Source organism: Taudactylus pleione, unplaced genomic scaffold, assembly GCF_031769625.1.
Source record: "Taudactylus pleione unplaced genomic scaffold, aTauple2 ptg000336l, whole genome shotgun sequence".
NCBI lineage: Eukaryota > Metazoa > Chordata > Amphibia > Anura > Myobatrachidae > Taudactylus > Taudactylus pleione.
The window spans coordinates 5,776,514-5,795,703 of NW_028284737.1; the positions used below are offsets into that span (position 1 = coordinate 5,776,514).

Sequence of the window (19,190 nt, forward strand, 5' to 3'; positions counted from 1 at the left end):
ATAGCTCAAACAGTCTGGATTTATTTAATACAGCCCTATACGATGATCTGAAATCTCTGTGGACTACTGTACGTGTGGGTTGCTCCTGGTGACATAAAATTAGAGGGCTGATGTGTAGCACATGCTCTTTTAGCCAGGCAGACAGGCTCAAACCACAGACTGATTAGAGGTTTCCATTCACGTCACAAGAAAGGTCATATTATATTCAGACCATTTCTTTTCATCCACCGCGTATCGGACAGACCACTAAACACTACTTACCCTAAAATACAAGTGTAATCTATAGGAAAATGCCCAACCAAATATAGATGTAAATGTTTTCAGACCATAAAAACAAATATTCATTAAAATATATTTTAAGATGAAGGAACCCAGAATATGTCTTCTGTACTTGTAACTGGCGACATTTACCAGCCCTCAACATAAGTCTGTTATTAGATGTTATGTGAACTCAGCCCATAAGTTTTTTTTTCCCATTTGTATACGTCTATGAAAGGATTTAAAAACAGATGATCAAAACGGTTACAACATAAAAATGGCTACTTTATAAATGTGCACATTCTTTACTAAATTTGACTCTTGACTAATTTGAGATCCATTCTTTTTTTGTTTGTAATAAATACACAATTTATGCAAATTAATAATTTTAATGTCCCCTCTTTAAAACATCAAAACTGATAAACTGCTGAAGCATTTACATATTGCTGTAAATATAATACCCTGATGAAAGAATATTAAGTTCTAAAACGTTGGAAACGACTTGTTTGATTTATTTATGCAAAGCTACTGGTCGGCAGTAACCATGCCTTTACTTGGAGTGCCATGGACTATTTATAGCTGTAAATATAAATATATAAAACATTTGTATAAGATACCAGGTATTTAGAGTTTATTTGCAGAAGGAGAATTTTTATTTCAAATGTTTTCATTTTTGTTAGGGTGTAAAGAATTATTAGACCACCTATGTGTTTTGCAATGGTTAATTAAAACATGTTTTTAAAGCTACATAAACCACCAATTGCACAACATTTAACTTTTTCACAAAATAATCTGTATAGTTAGTGTGTCCACACATGAATTACAGGAATTAGCTAAATTAATTGATCTGCAGACAATCTGAGTACATACATACCGGTCCAAACTGCTTACATGTGGTCATTCACTACTTCCAAAGTGGCAGATAATGTCCAACATGCCCTGATGAGGGTATTTGGAAGACCCAATTGAAAATTTGTCCAGAAAGGGTTTGTTCTATAAATCCAGAACTGTATGGCAATAAACTGGTATAAAGCTACCAAACTGGCCAAAAAGATCTGTCAGAGGTCAGATTAACTTGACAACATAGAAACAAAACACAAAATACTAAACACTCAAAGCAAATACTACTTTCAAAACACAACTTTATTAATTATACAATGTTTACAAAGGCTATAAAAAGACTTTTATAAAGAAAAACATTGTCTTTTACAGGTTTCACAGAAATGATAACCATTTTATAGTTGATACTTTACTGTCCAACATCACTTATTATCTTTTCTTAAGAACAAGGATCATCTTTAGGTTAAGCACAAAAATGTGTGTTTCCCTTTTATATATCATATTTACTTTTTTTTTTTACTCTTTCCTTCAGAGATTTATAGTTTCCTGAGATGTATTTCTGGAAAGGAGCCTAACGGGGGGGGTTTATCTGCGATGTGTCTTTGAAACGACTATGTTTCTTTGTTTATTATTTACCACAATAAGCAGTAATGTGCGCAGCCGGACATCACAGCGGAACATTGCAGAGCAGCTCTCCCTATGGTGCCTATGTATAAAGTTGTATGATACATAAAATTATGCAGAGACTGCAGTTTCTACATAATTTTATGTATTGCTGCTATGTACTAATGGCACAATGCAGGAGGTTTCACAGAAATCTCAGGCAAAGTGCTATTTAGCGCTGCAGATCGCAGTCCCCATTATTATCAATGGAGACTAGTACATAGGGGTCAGATTGTAAACTCCAAAAATCAAAGCTTTTCGGAGTTTAGCCCCAGTCGTTTCAGATGATGTAAACTGCTTTGAGCCTATGGGGGCTCCAGGGGCAGGAGAGAGCTCTTTTGAACTCTCCCCAGCAGCCCCTGGCCGGCTCCGGAAGCTGACACTGTTCACATGCGCAGCGTCAGCTTCCCCCGGGGAAGTTACCCATTTTTTGGCATATGTTTCTATTTGTTGGCATATCACAGAATTTATAGTACCAAAATGGCGGTCAATGCCAATCAAATCTGACAACAAGTCATCTAACCACATTTTTTGTATCTAATAGGATCAAGCCATTCAGTGCATACTTATGGCCATGTTGGCTCAAGATAAATGTCCAGATCTTTCCATGTACGGGCACAATTAGTGTTTTGTTTAATAGTGGGCCAGAAGTTATGGAACCAAACGATTCTCATTAAATGGCGCAATAAAACCCTTTGTTTTCTCTAACAATCACAAAAGGCTCCAAATGGTTCACATCATCTAAATCAATGGTTTCTCAAAACATGACTGATGTAGTACAAGCAGTGAAGAAAAGGACCACAAGCAGTGAGGAAGGGCACTGGGAGGAAGGACTCCGCAAGCAGTGAGGAAGGGGACCGCAAGCAAGGAGGAAGGGGACCGCAAGCAAGGAGGAAGGGGACCGCAAGCAAGGAGGAAGGGGACCGCAAGCAAGGAGGAAGGGGTCCGCAAGCAAGGAGGAAGGGGACCGCAAGCAAGGAGGAAGGGGACCGCAAGCGAGGAGGAAGGGGACAGCAAGCAAGGAGGAAGGGGACCGCAAGCAAGGAGGAAGGGGACCGCAAGCAAGGAGGAAGGGGACCGCAAGCAAGGAGGAAGGGGACCGCAAGCGAGGAGGAAGGGGACAGCAAGCGAGGAGGAGGGGGACCGCAAGCGAGGAGGAGGGGGACCGCAAGCGAGGAGGAGAGGGACCGCAAGCGAGGAGGAGGGGGACCGCAAGCGAGGAGGAGGGGGACCGGAAGCAGATGAGAAAGGGTAAATTTCAGTTGCCTGGAGCATAGCAATTCAGATTCTATTGATTATATAGAACTAAAAAGTAAATGGAACAGATAAAATGTTGTGTGCTTAAATGTTCAACCTTTTAGATGCTCTAAGCATTGCAACTTCTCAGAAAGAAGGTTTATTACATCTTCCAGGGAAGTTTTTGCTAAATAGTAACAATTACAGAATATATATACAGTAGTGTATGTATTATATATTATATATACACACGCGCATACTTATACATACATAGGAAACTGTATATGAAGCACCACTTGGTGAGACTCTATTGAGCAATTTATTCTGATCCACAAAGAATGATCAGCCCTTTCTAAAAGAAACAGTGAATAAAGTGCAAATCCTAGGATATAGCCAATCCAATTTATTTTTTAGATGTTTTTTTAGCTGAATAATCAATAATCATCCTGATTAGATTATGGATTTGCTAGTTCAGTAAGCAAAAATGATAGGCAAGTTCTCTGTGCTCCTCCAGCATCATTTTAACATGTAAATTAGGGTTTGGATTCAGTATGGCACTCAAAAGAATCGGTCTGAAAATAATGAGGTATTTTAAAATAAGAGTTTGGTGCATCCTTTGTAAACAGGACAAGATGTTTAGGAATATATTTAGCTTTCCATTGTATGATCACATGTTTGTAATTAATGCCAGAAGTTTATATGGATAAAAGAAAACCTTTGATTAGTTTGTGTAACAGAAAACAGATGACATAAAGCCCCTAAACATAATAGCGCATAAACACTGAAAAATTTAAATTGTATACATGGAGCCAAGTCTACACAAAGGATTTACAGACGTTCTTGCTTTTCGATTCCATTGCATGCCTAGAGTATTCCATTTATTTCTGTAGACTGCGGATCCTAATGATTATTACACAAGAAAACATTCTATAAAGTGCTAGAAAAATGGTGGTCTTAAAGGGAAGGAAAACTTCTTATATATTGTAGTACTGTAGGTCTTTTTATAGTACTTTTCTATAGAAGTTTCTTTTGCAGAGAGATCCTTTCTGTAGGTGTGTCAATGGGTTGATAATTGGTGAAATTAAATTTCAGGTATAGATTTTCTTCTCCTTGTGGAGAAATTATGGAAAGGGCTTTAGAACATGTGTTTTAAAAATTAACTTTGGACCGGACGAACAAGAGTTTTGTCAGGTTTGTGGTTTTATTTTATGCTTATACGATTTTCCCCGTCAAATTCAAATTAGATAAACTCCTCTGTATATCCACATATTTATGACTTTCTTATAGGACCTTAGTGACAACTAAACTGTCAAATCCACAGAATAGTTATCCATCTGCGTAATTGGTTAAAACATTTAAAGGGTTTGGGTACACGATCCCGGGACGGATAATGCTGGTGGTCCGTAATGCAGACTGTGAAAATCCCAACGCATGCAGGTAAGTATTCTAACCCTTCCCATAACCCTAACCTCTAACCCACCTTTTCTGCAGCCCAACAACACCAATCGCAGCCTGACCCTAACCTTTCCCTTCCTTAGCCGAAACTTATCCCTCCCCCTAACCCTCACCGTCTAGGTCACAGCCGCCTGGAGCCGTGATTCTGTCCGCTGGCATGGTCTGCGCCGGGTGGTGACATCCTCAATTTAAGAATGCGGGATCAAAGCTATAGCGCTGTTCAAATTACTTTTAAAATTCACAGTTTTAACACAACATTTATGTATAGTTTTTGGTGCTATATATGTGCATAGGCCTAGCCTTTATATAGTTTATATTACTTTATAATATACTATATAATAAGATTTTTCATAAAGTTGTTTTCCTCTGAATAAACTATTTGTATTATAGAAATACAGCAAATAAAATTACGTACAATAAAAAATACTTTATACAGAAAATAGTTGTTACCAAAGTTTGCAAAAAAAATACACAGTGACTTACGCCCTCCGTTGTTTAGTTCAGAGTTTGGTTTCTAAATAAGCTACAAGTTTTCCAAGAGAGTGGCCCTGTAATACAGTCTGGGGCCCTAGTGCCTCTGTAACATATGTAATGAGTTATCGAACTTTCATTAAAATGAAAATATGCTCTAGATAGATCCACAGCAAACAGATCTTTGCACGATTTGGTGCTATATTGCATTTCTATGCGGTTAGTAAATGCTGCCAATGAGCTTTGTAGCAAAGAAATGTTTACTGTGGATGTTTACACAGCTGTTGTTGTCCCTGCTGCAGTTTTCCTCCCAGGCTCAGAAATTCCTCATAATTCGGGATATTTCCAGACTAATGAATCTGCCATTATTATTCCATTTGTATAATCATATTTATACCGTTTCTTAAAGAATCATTACAACTATATGACCATAATACAGACAAATTGTAAGCAGTCACATTTCTAGAGAGAGATATATATTCCTATTTGTTGCTCGATTAGTGACTTGGTAGGGCTTGAACTGAAAGCAAATTGGTATCAAATTTACCACTGATATGATCAGAAAAAATATCTGACTTAGTTGGTGAATCAGTTAAACTTTCACCAAATCAACAACTGCGTGTCTGCAATATTAGGGAAATGCCATTGCCCGGCTTTGTTCTTGGAGAGATACCGCGAGCATGCGCAGAATGTTTCTAACTGTAAGCACATTAGCAGGAATGAAGAACAGGGAGGGAATATGTACAAGCCTGCGAGATGTAGGCACCAGCACGATTCTGGCCAGTCTGCCCAATCTTTTAAAGCGCCAATAATTTAAAAGTCAAAACCAGGTTGGTTCTGCCTTTTAAATGATTGCCACTTTAAAACATCAGGCTGACTCGTCGGAATCTTGCCATCTCTCAGGCTATTACACATGTCCATCTAGGTTTATAATTTACCTTAACGTTCTGTAATGAGTTAGAAGTATAAAAATACAAAATCTAGCTGAAGCTGTATAGGTTATAAGTAAAGAAAATAAAAAACCTCCAGCTTTCTTTGCTCTGTATGTTTGGGAAGAGCTCCCAAGATGCTCACAATGTTTGGGAAGACCTTTGTAAAAATCTACCCCAATAATTTAGTTTGAACAAATAGAACAAATTCTAGTGGAACAAAACCACAGTTTAGTACAGATCACTTCAAAGAATAACTTAGCAACTCATTTCCTCAAATCCACCGGTTCTAAGCCTAATAATGTTCCACCCAGAGCATTAATGTAAAATTATATTATATACACAGTACTAAATTACAAGGTAGCAAAGCAGCATCATCTATACTAACCCCATCTGGCTATTTCATTGCAACTCCTCCTATAGCGACCATCTCCCCACCCACACAGCTAACATATGCCTTTTTGGATAGAGGTGCATTGTCTAGCTATATACCCAAACAAGTTTTTACTTGGTGATTAAAAATAAAACAAAAAAACAAACAAAAAAACAACATCAAATGTAAGACACGCTGGAATATTGTTTTGTAAAAATAAAATAAAAAGCAGAGTGTTTCTGATGGCAAGTAATATGGCTTGACACTTTCTTCTACGAGCTAACAGAACACGGTTCCAAGATAACAATTTATTGCCAACTTGACAATTTTGTGTCCTGCACAATATGGCTTAACATAGAATAAAAAAAAAAATATATAAAAATTAAAACAAAATAACAATAAAAAAATCCGGTTAAGAACATGTAAGAAATGATGTAACAGAAAAAGAGACTCATTATTACACATAATGAAATTTATATCTATACTACATATCCCCCGCTGGAACAGCATAAGGGGGCCAGTAACGTCCAGAGGTAGAGAGCGACGCAGGTCCAACAGGTGCCCATCTTAATCCAGAACGGAGACCAGCTGCCAGTAAATAACTTCTCTATATCAGCATGGTTGTAACTGTTGAAACAGAAGAGAATTAATCTTTGTTACATGAAATCCATTTAGGGAAGCCAATTCCACCCCTTTTTTGTAAACCCGGGATTCAGGAATGAAAAAAAATCTCAGTTTCTGGATTCCCGGGATTGATTTGCACAGGGCTATCCTCCCTGCTCCCCCCCCCCCTGCTTTTCTTCTGCCTTGTCCACCTCCTGGCATCCCTCTCTTTCTTCTCCCACCCTAGTCACACAGCATTGGTCAGAGGGGGTTTCTCTTATTGGTGGGCACGTTGTCTGGTCCTCTCCCAGGCTTAGCAGTAGAAGAGCTGAAGTCCTGTGATGTGGCTGCTCTCAGTCACTGATTGGCTGGGAGAGTGCCGCACAGTGATGATGTCGCCACGCAGTGCGTTCCCAGCCTATCAGTGACAGAGAACAACTGTATCGTGGGACTCCATCTATTCTACAGGCAGCTGGGAGAGCCTGAGAAGACTGGATAATGCGACTGGAATTGAGAAGGTAATTATATCACTGTCCCCGGCCCAATACACAGTGTGTTTTGAATTCTGTAATAACTGGGATTTCGTGATTAGTATACCAGATATTTTTGGGACTCAAAAACGTCCCAAAAATATCTGGTATAGTATTGAAAAATATTAGGAAATTAATTATTACAGTAGTAAAACATGCAGTTGCCTAGATTAAAACGATACAAAACAAAATACTCAGAGATGCAATTACTGTATGTTTTGTATTCCAACCTTCCATGGCACTGCAATGATGGACTATATAACCTTTTTCATTACGATAGACAATGTAAAAGGATGGGGACAATGCAGAGGCAAGTGTCTCGGAGGTGTGATGTGACTGCTAGCTGCCACCAACTTCCTCTAAAAGTCAGGACCTTCTGTTTTTCACAGAGAGAAAAAAAGTGAACAAGTCTTGTTATGGCCATTTAATATTTGTGCCGATAGTAAATTTCAAGGTGACACCCACCGAGAAGTGGACACTTGAAAAAGATGCTGCTTAGTAAATCTAACACAAAGTATTATATTAGGAATCTGTAGGGGCAGAACAGGGCATCCCCAGGCCACCTGCGCTGCTCTCAAAAGAGCAAAGCGAAGGGACCCTTACTGAGCATGCACAGTCCAGCGCTTGCACTGGTCAGAAGAGGTCCTACGCCGTGGTCTTACAGGAGAGGAGTCAAGCATGGTGCCGAGGCCTTGGACTGGGAAAGTAACTCATTGGTAGGGCCCACTGGGCTCTGGAATCAGTAGTGAGTGTATACTCACTGTATACTCAATAGTTCTGTCACTGGTTAGCTGCAACAGGGATAAATCAGGAAAGGAGTGAGGAAAAACGGGATTGTGTGAACACAGTAGACTACCTGAAATATAACATTATAAAAACAACTGAGATCAGGAAAACAGATCTGCAGCTACTCACTGGAACCAGTTGGTAATCGTCATCATCAGGTACAACGTTCCAAGGAAAAAGATGAAATGGAAACCGGCGTAAGAGTACACGGTCTTCGTCTCCTCATCGTAGGCCACTCTTTGCCCTCCCCGTGCTTCTACACGTTCTGCTTGGTCAACTATGCACAAATGGAAATGCACATTTACACTCATTATGTTCACATTCAACAAAAATCTACTGACAAAAGAATAAAGCCAACATTACAAACATAATATATAATGAAAGTATCACAGGAAAAAAAATATACAAATATATCTGGACATAACCTCACATATGATATATATACACTATACAAACAAAAAGAACCAAAAAGCCACCACCAAAAATAAACAAACCACAAATTACATGCAATAGGTTCTATAAAGTATAGGACACAGGGTACAAATGTGTAAAACACACACAGAAAAGTAAGGGAGATCTTGAAACTTATTAGAAATGTTGAAGTCAGGTAAGAAAGACAAGAAAGTCAGTCAGGGATCTACATTTGTGCCAACAATTGTTCTTTATCCAACAGGCTGCTAAACACCTTTTATTTAATCAATATCCAAGACAAGTATCAAGTGTGACAGGACAAATGTAAACAATGGCGCATTGCTGAGATCAGGCAATTACTGATTTTGTAGTTAGGAACATCCTTTAATAACACAAATACAAAATCAACTGCTCAATAGAATAGAAGTTGCAGCTCTTTGGATGTAGAATTCTGCAGAGCATTGCTTACACTTAATAGTGCACTCAGAAATCCTTTTACTTACACATTAGCCACTATACAGCTTTTATTGTCACAATGCTGAAAATATAGATACAGTACAGGTTGAGTCTCCCATATCCAAAATGCTTGGGACCAGGGGTATTTTGGATAACGGAATATTCCATATTTTGGAATAATTGCATACCATAATGACATATCTAGGGAATGGGACCCAAACATACACACAGAATGCAGTTATGTGTTATATACACCTTATACACACAGCCTGCAGGTCATTTTATACAATATTTTCAATAATTTTGTGGCTCAAGCAAAGTTTGTGTACAGAAATGAAATTCATTTATTTTTCATATACACCTTATGCACACAGCCTGAATGTAATATTATACAATATTTTTAATAATTTGTGCCTGAGACAAAGTTTGTATACATTGAACCATCAAAAATCAAAGGTTTCGTTATCTCAGTCATCCCAAAATAATTCCGTATTTCGGAATATTCCGTATTTCAGAATATTTGGATATGGGAGACTCAACCTGTACTGTAGTAACTAACGCATCTGTATTAAGCAACCATAAAAAAAAAATTCTTACCAACTCCTCTTCCACCCCAGCAAAAGCAACAGCGCGCCACCTGAAAAGACACAGACACAGAACATAAAGCTGCCTGCAGGACACAATGGCTTATCATTACGTCCTCTTGCTGCAGTATATTTACTCAGAATTTACAGCAAGGTGTAATTAGTGAATTAAAAAGCAATTTGCTTATTGAGAGTAGTAGGATTATAATCAACATGGAGGTTCCAGCTTCCCCCAATTATGAAACATAAAACAAAGAGAAAAATCAATGAAGAAATTGGAAGTAACGGACTCTGTTTAGTGATTTTGATATTTTGGCTATTAGCGCTAAGACCAACATACAATATATGCCCAAAAAGTTTTCTTCCCCAGCACCAGAGCAGAATTCTATGCCTGATCTCCAGTTACATCCAACACCCTAGTCATTTTTCTCCTTGCCCTGAACCTTCCTCTCATTCTAGACTTCATCATCCTTCATGACACAATTCTTTCCTGGTTCACTTCAGCTCTCTCCGAAATGCTTCTTGCCTGTCCCTACCTCTGGCACATCCTCCCCTCCACTCCATCATGCAAAACTCAGTTACGGCCCCTCTGCTTCTCTCACAGTACACATCTTCTCATGGTGCAATAATTTGCTCATTTGGCCTCCAGTATTACCACTACACTGATGATACCCAAACATACCTCCCCACCCCTTCTCCATTATTCAGTGTGACCAACTGACATGGATATCCCAAGCTGAACATGTCCAAAAAAGTGCTCATCTTCCCCCTCCCAGAGTCACCAGCTCCCCTAAAATGTTCCTCACTCTCAACACTGCAATTTCCAGTCTACCAACTCAACAGCCTTGTATTCACCCCTCTGCTTTTCACCTATGCAATATTATTAGAATGCACCATTTTCATACCCAATATGCTGCCCAAACTCTTACCCATTCGTCATCAATTCCAGTCTAAAGACTGCAATCTCCTCATAACTGGCATTCCCCTCCCATCTGTCTCTGTTCATCCTAAATGCAGTGGCAACATGGACCTTTCCCTTGTTCCTCCACACCTAGAGCACCACTCTGCAAACTACTGGCTCCCTAGGTCATCCATAAAACAATCAAAATTACTTTCCTTCATCTACAAAGCTTCACCTCGGATAATCCCCTCTCATTCCCACCTACAAGACTTCTCCCATGCCTTTACCAACCTATGAAATTAACTCCAACAAATGATCAGACTCTCCCACAGGCCACAGCATACAAACACTTAAATGTTCTATGAAAGCCACTCTCTTTACAAGAGCCAACCATTCTCTCTCACCTATAGTACCCTCCCGATTCTTCCTAACACCAGTCCCAATCTCCACTCTGAGTAACACGCTCTTGACTCAGCACTGCACATTATCCACTAGATCTCCCATGAGGAGGGCCCTCCTTCCCCGGTGTTCACATAAACATACTGTTATGCATATTTATTTCATACAGACTCAACATTACTGGGGTGCAGTACAGTTTTCCTAACGCATACTATTTACTCTGAGGCAGTACAGGCAAATTCACCAGCACATGATCATAGCTTCCACATCAATGTTATGGTCTGTCTACAGCTGCTCTGGTAGCGTATAAGCTGCATTAAAATGGTGAAGTAGTGGATATAGAGTGTACATTGCTTTACGTCACAGTTTGATCATACCAGTGTGCTCACCCAATCTGAGCAGCATTCTATTTCATTCACACTCCACAAATCACAAGTGGCATCCAAATCCTCTATAACACAGGTTCTCAAACTGGGTTCTCAGGACCCCAAACGGAGCATGTTTTCCAGGTCTCCACACAGAATCACAAGTGAAATCATTAGCTCCAGCTGTAGAGTGTTCAAAATGTGTTAGTGAGTAATGACTACACCTGTGCTCCTGCTGGTTGACCTGCAAAAAGTGAACTGTGTGGCGTCCTGAGGACCACTGCTCTATAATGTAAGTAATGAATACGCACAACCCATTGTCACTGACCAACAATGCACTGCGCCACGGGCCAAATGAAGGCATTATTTCAGATTATACTACTCTCTAGAACTGACTATAATAACAAAATAAAACCAACAACCTTGTAGGAGGTACAATGTCTAGTACAGGGGTTTTAAACATGCAGCCCTCCAGCTGCTGTGGAACTACACATTCCAGCTTGCCCTGCCACAGTTTTGCTATTCGGGTATGCTAAAACTGTGGCAGGGCATGCTGGGATGTGTAGTTCCACAGCAGCTGGAGAGTCGCATGTTGAATACCCCTGGTCCAGTGTTTTACAATAGTGACTGGATGCTGGTGAGTATATATACCCTTAAGGCCCCCATACACGGTGCGATATGCACCTTGCGATGCGACTTGCGATCTGATGGCTGACATATCAGGTGGTCCCCACACACGGTGCGTTTGGGTGGCCGACTGCCTCTTCCCCCACCCGCATAGAGCTGCAGTGGATCGTAAATTGCATCCCCAGATCAAATGAACATGCAGTAAGATCTGGAGGTGCGATGTACGATCCCATGGGAGCGCACACTGGCTGATATAGCAGCTATATCGCACAGTGTATGGGCGCCTTTACAACCAAACAGAGCTTCATATACTATCCAACATTGTCAGAAGTCTCTGCTGTAAGTATAAATAGAAAGTCGGGCCAGGAAATCATGAGTCTGCACATCTGGCAGGGCACAGGCGCACGGTGATGAAATGTATGCTAGCCTCAAGATTCAGCTAAATCCAATGCATACGGCTCAGCTTATAACAAAGAAACAGGCTACCAATGGAAAAAAAAGTGCCATCATTTAATCTTCTTCATTTTGTGGTACATAAACAAAGAATATCCATTCATGTAAGGTAACTTCACTATGCCATCAATTTCAGAATTGGCACGTCCTGGACACAGCATACACAGCTTTTAGAATGGGTGGGAGATCTAAAAATGTGTACTGTGGGTAGTGGCTAGTTACCATAGTGTCTATAATAGATGTGAATGGCCCTTGGTAATAAGGCAATTACTACGCCAGTATCCTAGAGAAGCCACTGTGTAGACAAACACATAGCTGAGTAGATTTAAAGTTTCGGTTGTCAGGGCGGTTATAGGCAGCAGTCAGGCTTCAATTGCAGCATTCTGGGTAGAGGTGACCAGCTATCCTGCCGATGTTGGTTCACTAGAGCATGTATAAAGCTTAGCATCATCGTTCAGGCAATGACAGTTTAATGCCATTACAGATGGCATAGGCTGAAGGGATGGACAGTTACATAAACAGGAGATAAAAACAAAATAGCGCATCTTCTGTTGGTCTCTGCAGACTTTCTTTTGTAGTGCAAGCTTGCAGGATTCTGTAGAAGTAGAGAAAAGCTATCGGCCAATCAGTAATGTATCTGAAAGCTTCTACAAAGCTAGTCCTTATCCAGCAGCTGCAGACTGAAGCTATCGGTGTATAATAATCAGGGAGGTGACATTCTCAGTAGTGCTGGAATTTTCAGCTCATTAAGCTTCTAGAAAATAACAGGACATTAACAATAGATTTGCTTTTTAATAAAACACATCTGTGACAAATTTAAAATACAGATGGCTGGGGGTTTCCTAGTAGTTCGGTTGCTGCCGGTTAGTCAGGGTTTGTAAAGGTTTTCCGTTGATTAATTGCGATTAATCTGTTTAACAAGAAGCTTCTGGCGTCTGACATTACAGCTCTGCCAGCTGCAAACAGCAGCTTCTTGTTAAGGGATTAGACTGCTATATAATGCGAGGGCGCAGGAAAGAAGTGTACTGCTGATAACAGAATCATATACAGCATAGCCACGCACGCCCACACTAGCTGGCAACGCTTCAAAGAGCCAGAGGAGGAAATGTATATTTAACCTAAACATCTGTGGTCATATATTTTTATGTTATTTCTAATTCTAAATACAAGTCAGATATATACAGACAATGCCGCTGGGCACAAAGGCATCCCCAGGGACCCTTGCCTGTCACACAGGACACATCAGCTCTGATGGGCAGACAGAATTCCTGGCGCAGCACTACCAGAACTTGCAAAAAAAAAAAAAAAAATGGTAGTTGCTCAGATCAGCTTAATTGCATAACACATGTGCTTGTAAAGGGCGGGGGTTACACCGAACACAGAAAAAAGGTAGGTTAGTTCTCAGCTTATATATGTACTGTTATCATGCAGTACATCAATTGTAATTATATGACCCAGAGTGGGTGCTACCATTATGTAGCAATAATTATTTTGGGGTGAGCGTTTGGGAGTGGGGCCCCCGGGGGGGTTCTGACTGGGCCTTTCTCATGGCATCACCACTTAATTCACATAGAATACCTTTATCACTTCTCTATTTGTTTGTATATTATTTGTGTCATTTTAATTCTTTCTCATTTCATGAACACTTATTGATTTATACTTGCACATCTTTACTTTATACTTCACTATCACCTTTTTCCCTTTTTCGTGTGATGCCCTGGGGATGGCCCTTGGTTGGAATTTTTTTGGGGTGCCTTGCTTCTCGGACGTGAACCCCTTAATGCTAGGGACGCCAGTATAGAGGAGCCTTGACGATTGGCCTGGCGCTTATTCATATATTTGCAAATGTATGTAACTAATACCTCTGAATCGCTATCATCATGTAGGATTTAAGTATTGTTTTTGCTGCAGTGTGTTGGGGGGCAAATCTCTTTTTTTCTGTGTGCAGCACTACCAGAAGTCATACTGGGCATAAAGAGACGCACTTTTGCAGCCCCACAAGACGCTCTCAGCTGACAGCCGCTACAGGTAACCATACACATGTGCCAGGACAATGGCCGTGGGATCAGTATGCCTACTGTGTGACTGATAGTAGTCTCTCCTTCTGGTCACTCACACTGGCCAACATGTACATCGCGATTGTGAGTGAGTGGAATGCGGCACCTGCATTGTGTAAGGATTAACAGCCTCTCTCTCATCTCACAGAGAAGACACCACTGGTCTCTTACTCAACATCCCAGCACGGACGGTGTGAAAAGAGATGAGGAGGACTCAATCTGCTCGCTTACACCGCAGGCACCACTGACCGCTGGCTATCCCGGCTGGCATAAGCAGGTCATGACTCATTGGCATCTGCTATGTGAGGGAGTACAGTTAGCGCAATAAGCCTACCTTCACTCAGTGAGCATATTCTGTCGGGTGCTCACTCACAAGCATGCCCTGCCACAGTTCTGCTATTAGGGCATGCAAAACCGGTGGCATGGCATGCTGGAATAAGGAGTTCCACAGCAGCTAAAGGGTCACATACAGAATAGCCCTGGTGTAGAAGATATTGGATAAAGGGTCATGTTATCAGCGAGGTCTGTCACCAGGACAATATCCTCTCCCCTGGAATTGAAGCTAATCTCAGCAGTAGTACGATACGGATCAGACTTCTCCACGTTTCCTAAAAGCGCTGTCCCCTCCATTCCCCTTATTGGACCTATCGCTAATGGGGGAGTGTTCTGCAGATAGATAGTCATCAATTCTCATTGTCATTGAGGACTTTAGTCTCATTTTGTAACCAAGTCTTAGATACCGTAGCTGCATTATAGAATGACATTATGCTAACACCTACAATAAAATAAAGTGGCTATAAGAGATTTTCCCTCATTGCACTGCTAAAAGCCACCGCACATGACAAAATATAAGGGGAGACAGGGCAATTTACATGAGATGACCTGGATCCCACAATAAGCAATACGGACACTAGATAAAGAGTTGTTCAGGGAACCATAGATTACACCCAAGTATTTAGTACTGGGAGAATTTCACAAATTTATGCGAAGTCAGTATAGGACATAGGCAGTATAGGACATAGGCAGTATAGGACATAGGCAGTATAGGACATAGGCAGTATAGGACATAGGCAGGAGACTAGGGCCGGACAGCTGAGCACTTCAAAACTCCACATAGGTCAGATACACGCGGTATTTTACTTAGTGACATCCAACCAATACTATTGTAAGCGGTTATGGGAATTACTTTTTTTTGCCAAAGATGTGATCATCATAGCGGGACATTAATACAATTTAAATATAATTAAAAGTAAACGGACAGGATTTTTTGTATTCACAAATTAAAGTATTTATGTTATTAAACATCCTTTAAGCATTCAAGAACTTACTTCATCTTCAGATGGGGCATATCTACCCCTTAGGGCATCCCAACTTGAGCGTGTGGTAGAGGTGAGACTGCAAAACAATATGATGTCAACAAGATTAAAAATGATAACTAAAGATGCACACTTACTTCCTAACCTTTTGTTCCAATAAGGGAAACAATTTTTTTTAACTCTTTGGAACTACTGAGAAGGTGGTTCAACACTTACTTTTTGGTGTTTGTTTCTAGAGCTATAGAAAATGCATGTTTACATTTTGGTGTTTGTTTCTAATGAAATACAGAATGCACGCTTACAGTATACTCTGGTGTTTGGTCCTAACGATATAGAGAATGCAACACTTACATTCTGGTGTTTGGTCCTAACAATATAGAGAATGCACATATACTAAAGTGCGGGTTTGTAGAATTGGAGGTATTGCCCATAGCAACCAGATTCTAGCTTTTATCTTCTAGTAGGTGCTAGATAAATAACTAGAATCTTATTGGTTGCCATGGGCAACACCTCCACTTCCCCTAACATTCTGGTGTTTGCAGTCCAGGTTTTAGGGATAGCCATACTTGAGCACAAGTGACTTATTTAGTACCTCAGTTATTTTGATTTAACCATCTGTGCACAATCATGGATATCACTAAAACCAGGACAGTTAGTGTGCCTTGAGGACCGAGGTTGGGAATCACTGTAATAGGGAAGAACCCTTACATTTGGGTGTTTGTTTCTAACTCTACAGGGGATGAGCGCTAATAATCTGGTGTTGTTCTAACGATACAGAGGATGCATGCTTATATTCTGGTGTTTGGTTCTAACAATATACAAGATGCACACTTATATTCTGGTGTTTGGTTCTAATGAAATACAGGATGCACACTTATATTCTGGTGTTGGTGCTAACAATATACAAGATGCACGCTTATATTCTGGTGTTTGGTTCTAACAATATACAAGATGCACGCTTATATTCTGGTGTTTGGTTCTAACAATATACAGGATGCACGCTTATATTCTGGTGTTTGGTTCTAACAATATACAGGATGCACGCTTATATTCTGGTGTTTGGTTCTAACAATATACAGGATGCACGCTTATATTCTGGTGTTTGGTTCTAATGAAATACAGGATGCACACTTATATTCTGGTGTTGGTTCTAACAATATACAGGATGCACGCTTATATTCTGGTGTTTGGTTCTAACAATATACAGGATGCACGCTTATATTCTGGTGTTTGGTTCTAACAATATACAGGATGCACGCTTATATTCTGGTGTTTGGTTCTAATGAAATACAGGATGCACACTTATATTCTGGTGTTGGTTCTAACAATATACAGGATGCACGCTTATATTCTGGTGTTTGGTTCTAACAATATACAGGATGCACGCTTATATTCTGGTGTTTGGTTCAATTGAAATACAGGATGCACACTTATATTCTGGTGTTTGGTTCTAACAATATACAGGATGCACGCTTATATTCTGGTGTTTGGTTCTAACAATATACAGGATGCACGCTTATATTCTGGTGTTTGGTTCTAACAATATACAGGATGCACACTTATATTCTGGTGTTTGGTTCTAATGAAATACAGGATGCACACTTATATTCTGGTGTTTGGTTCTAATGAAATACAGGATGCACACTTATATTCTGGTGTTTGGTTCTAACAATATACAGGATGCACGCTTATATTCTGGTGTTTGGTTCTAACAATATACAGGATGCACACTTATATTCTGGTGTTTGGTTCTAATGAAATACAGGATGCACACTTATATTCTGGTGTTTGGTTCTAACGAAATACAGGATGCACACTTATATTCTGGTGTTGGTTCTAACAGTATACAGGATGCACACTTATATTCTGGTGTTTGGTTCTAATGAAATACAGGATGCACACTTATATTCTGGTGTTGGTTCTAACAGTATACAGGATGCACACTTATATTCTGGTGTTTGGTTCTAATGAAATACAGGATGCACACTTATATTCTGGTGTTTGGTTCTAATGAAATACAGGATGCACACTTATATTCTGGTGTTGGTTCTAACAGTATACAGGATGCACACTTATATTCTGGTGTTTGGTTCTAATGAAATACAGGATGCACACTTATATTCTGGTGTTGGTTCTAACAGTATACAGGATGCACACTTATATTCTGGTGTTTGGTTCTAACAATATACAAGATGCACACTTGTATTCTGGTGTTTGGTTCTAACAATATACAGGATGCACGCTTATATTCTGGTGTTTGGTTCTAACAATATACAAGATGCACACTTATATTCTGGTGTTTGGTTCTAATGAAATACAGGATGCACACTTATATTCTGGTGTTGGTTCTAACAATATACAAGATGCACACTTATATTCTGGTGTTGGTTCTAACAATATACAAGATGCACACTTATATTCTGGTGTTTGGTTCTAACAATATACAGGATGCACGCTTATATTCTGGTGTTTGGTTCTAACAATATACAGGATGCACACTTATATTCTGGTGTTTGGTTCTAATGAAATACAAGATGCACACTTATATTCTGGTGTTGGTTCTAACAATATACAGGATGCACACTTATATTCTGGTGTTTGGTTCTAACAATATACAAGATGCACACTTATATTCTGGTGTTTGGTTCTAATGAAATACAAGATGCACACTTATATTCTGGTGTTGGTTCTAACAATATACAGGATGCACACTTATATTCTGGTGTTTGGTTCTAACAATATACAGGATGCACACTTATATTCTGGTGTTTGGTTCTAACAATATACAAGATGCACACTTATATTCTGGTGTTGGTTCTAACAATATACAGGATGCACACTTATATTCTGGTGTTTGGTTCTAACAATATACAGGATGCACACTTATATTCTGGTGTTTGGTTCTAATGAAATACAGGATGCACGCTTATATTCTGGTGTTTGGTTCTAATGAAATACAGGATGCACGCTTATATTCTGGAAGTGCACTTGGTATGCAAAAAGATTGAAACATCTCAAAAAGTACAGCGTGGTAAAGTGTAAATGTCCTATGAAAGTTAAACCATCCCCTAACTTAAATTTAACTTCTCTTCAAAAAGAGACTGCACTGTTTAGCCTCATGTTGGCATTGAGAGGACATCAGAACATTCTTAATAACATAAAACTCTGTTTGAAGTTTCTTTTTTTCTTTTTTTATATGAGGCAAAATGCTCAGAAATCAGGCAAAGGTGCAAAATATATAGGATGAAACCTGAAGTGTGCCATCTTAAAGCTGGTGTAAAATTCAAGCTTGTTTGCAGAGTGAAACTGGCTGTGCCCAGGCAATGTCCCCAAAAAGCACCACCTATGCCCGATTTCTAGGAAGCATCAGCCTCTACCACTGTACTTCTTACATCAGGCAATCTGCGCCTCACTTGTGAATGAGTTCATAGTAAGATCCTATTCTGAACTCCATGATGCCATTATTGGCACAAGATT

General features: G+C 39.7%; 1 protein-coding gene across 1 annotated transcript in view; it reads right to left on the bottom strand.

Moving 5' to 3' along the window:
* Positions 1 to 6,518: 6,518 nt before the first annotated feature.
* SERINC5 (serine incorporator 5) overlaps positions 6,519 to 19,190 on the bottom strand; it is a 58,563-nt gene continuing 45,891 nt past the window's right edge. Inside the window, exons 9-12 of the mRNA XM_088443929.1 lie at positions 15,726 to 15,792; positions 9,609 to 9,648; positions 8,274 to 8,421; positions 6,519 to 6,852 (exon numbers count right to left, since the gene is read on the bottom strand). Of these exons, the coding sequence (XP_088300055.1) occupies positions 6,705 to 6,852; positions 8,274 to 8,421; positions 9,609 to 9,648; positions 15,726 to 15,792 (403 nt within the window). The 3' untranslated portion in view covers positions 6,519 to 6,704. The remainder of the gene's footprint in view (positions 6,853 to 8,273; positions 8,422 to 9,608; positions 9,649 to 15,725; positions 15,793 to 19,190) is intronic.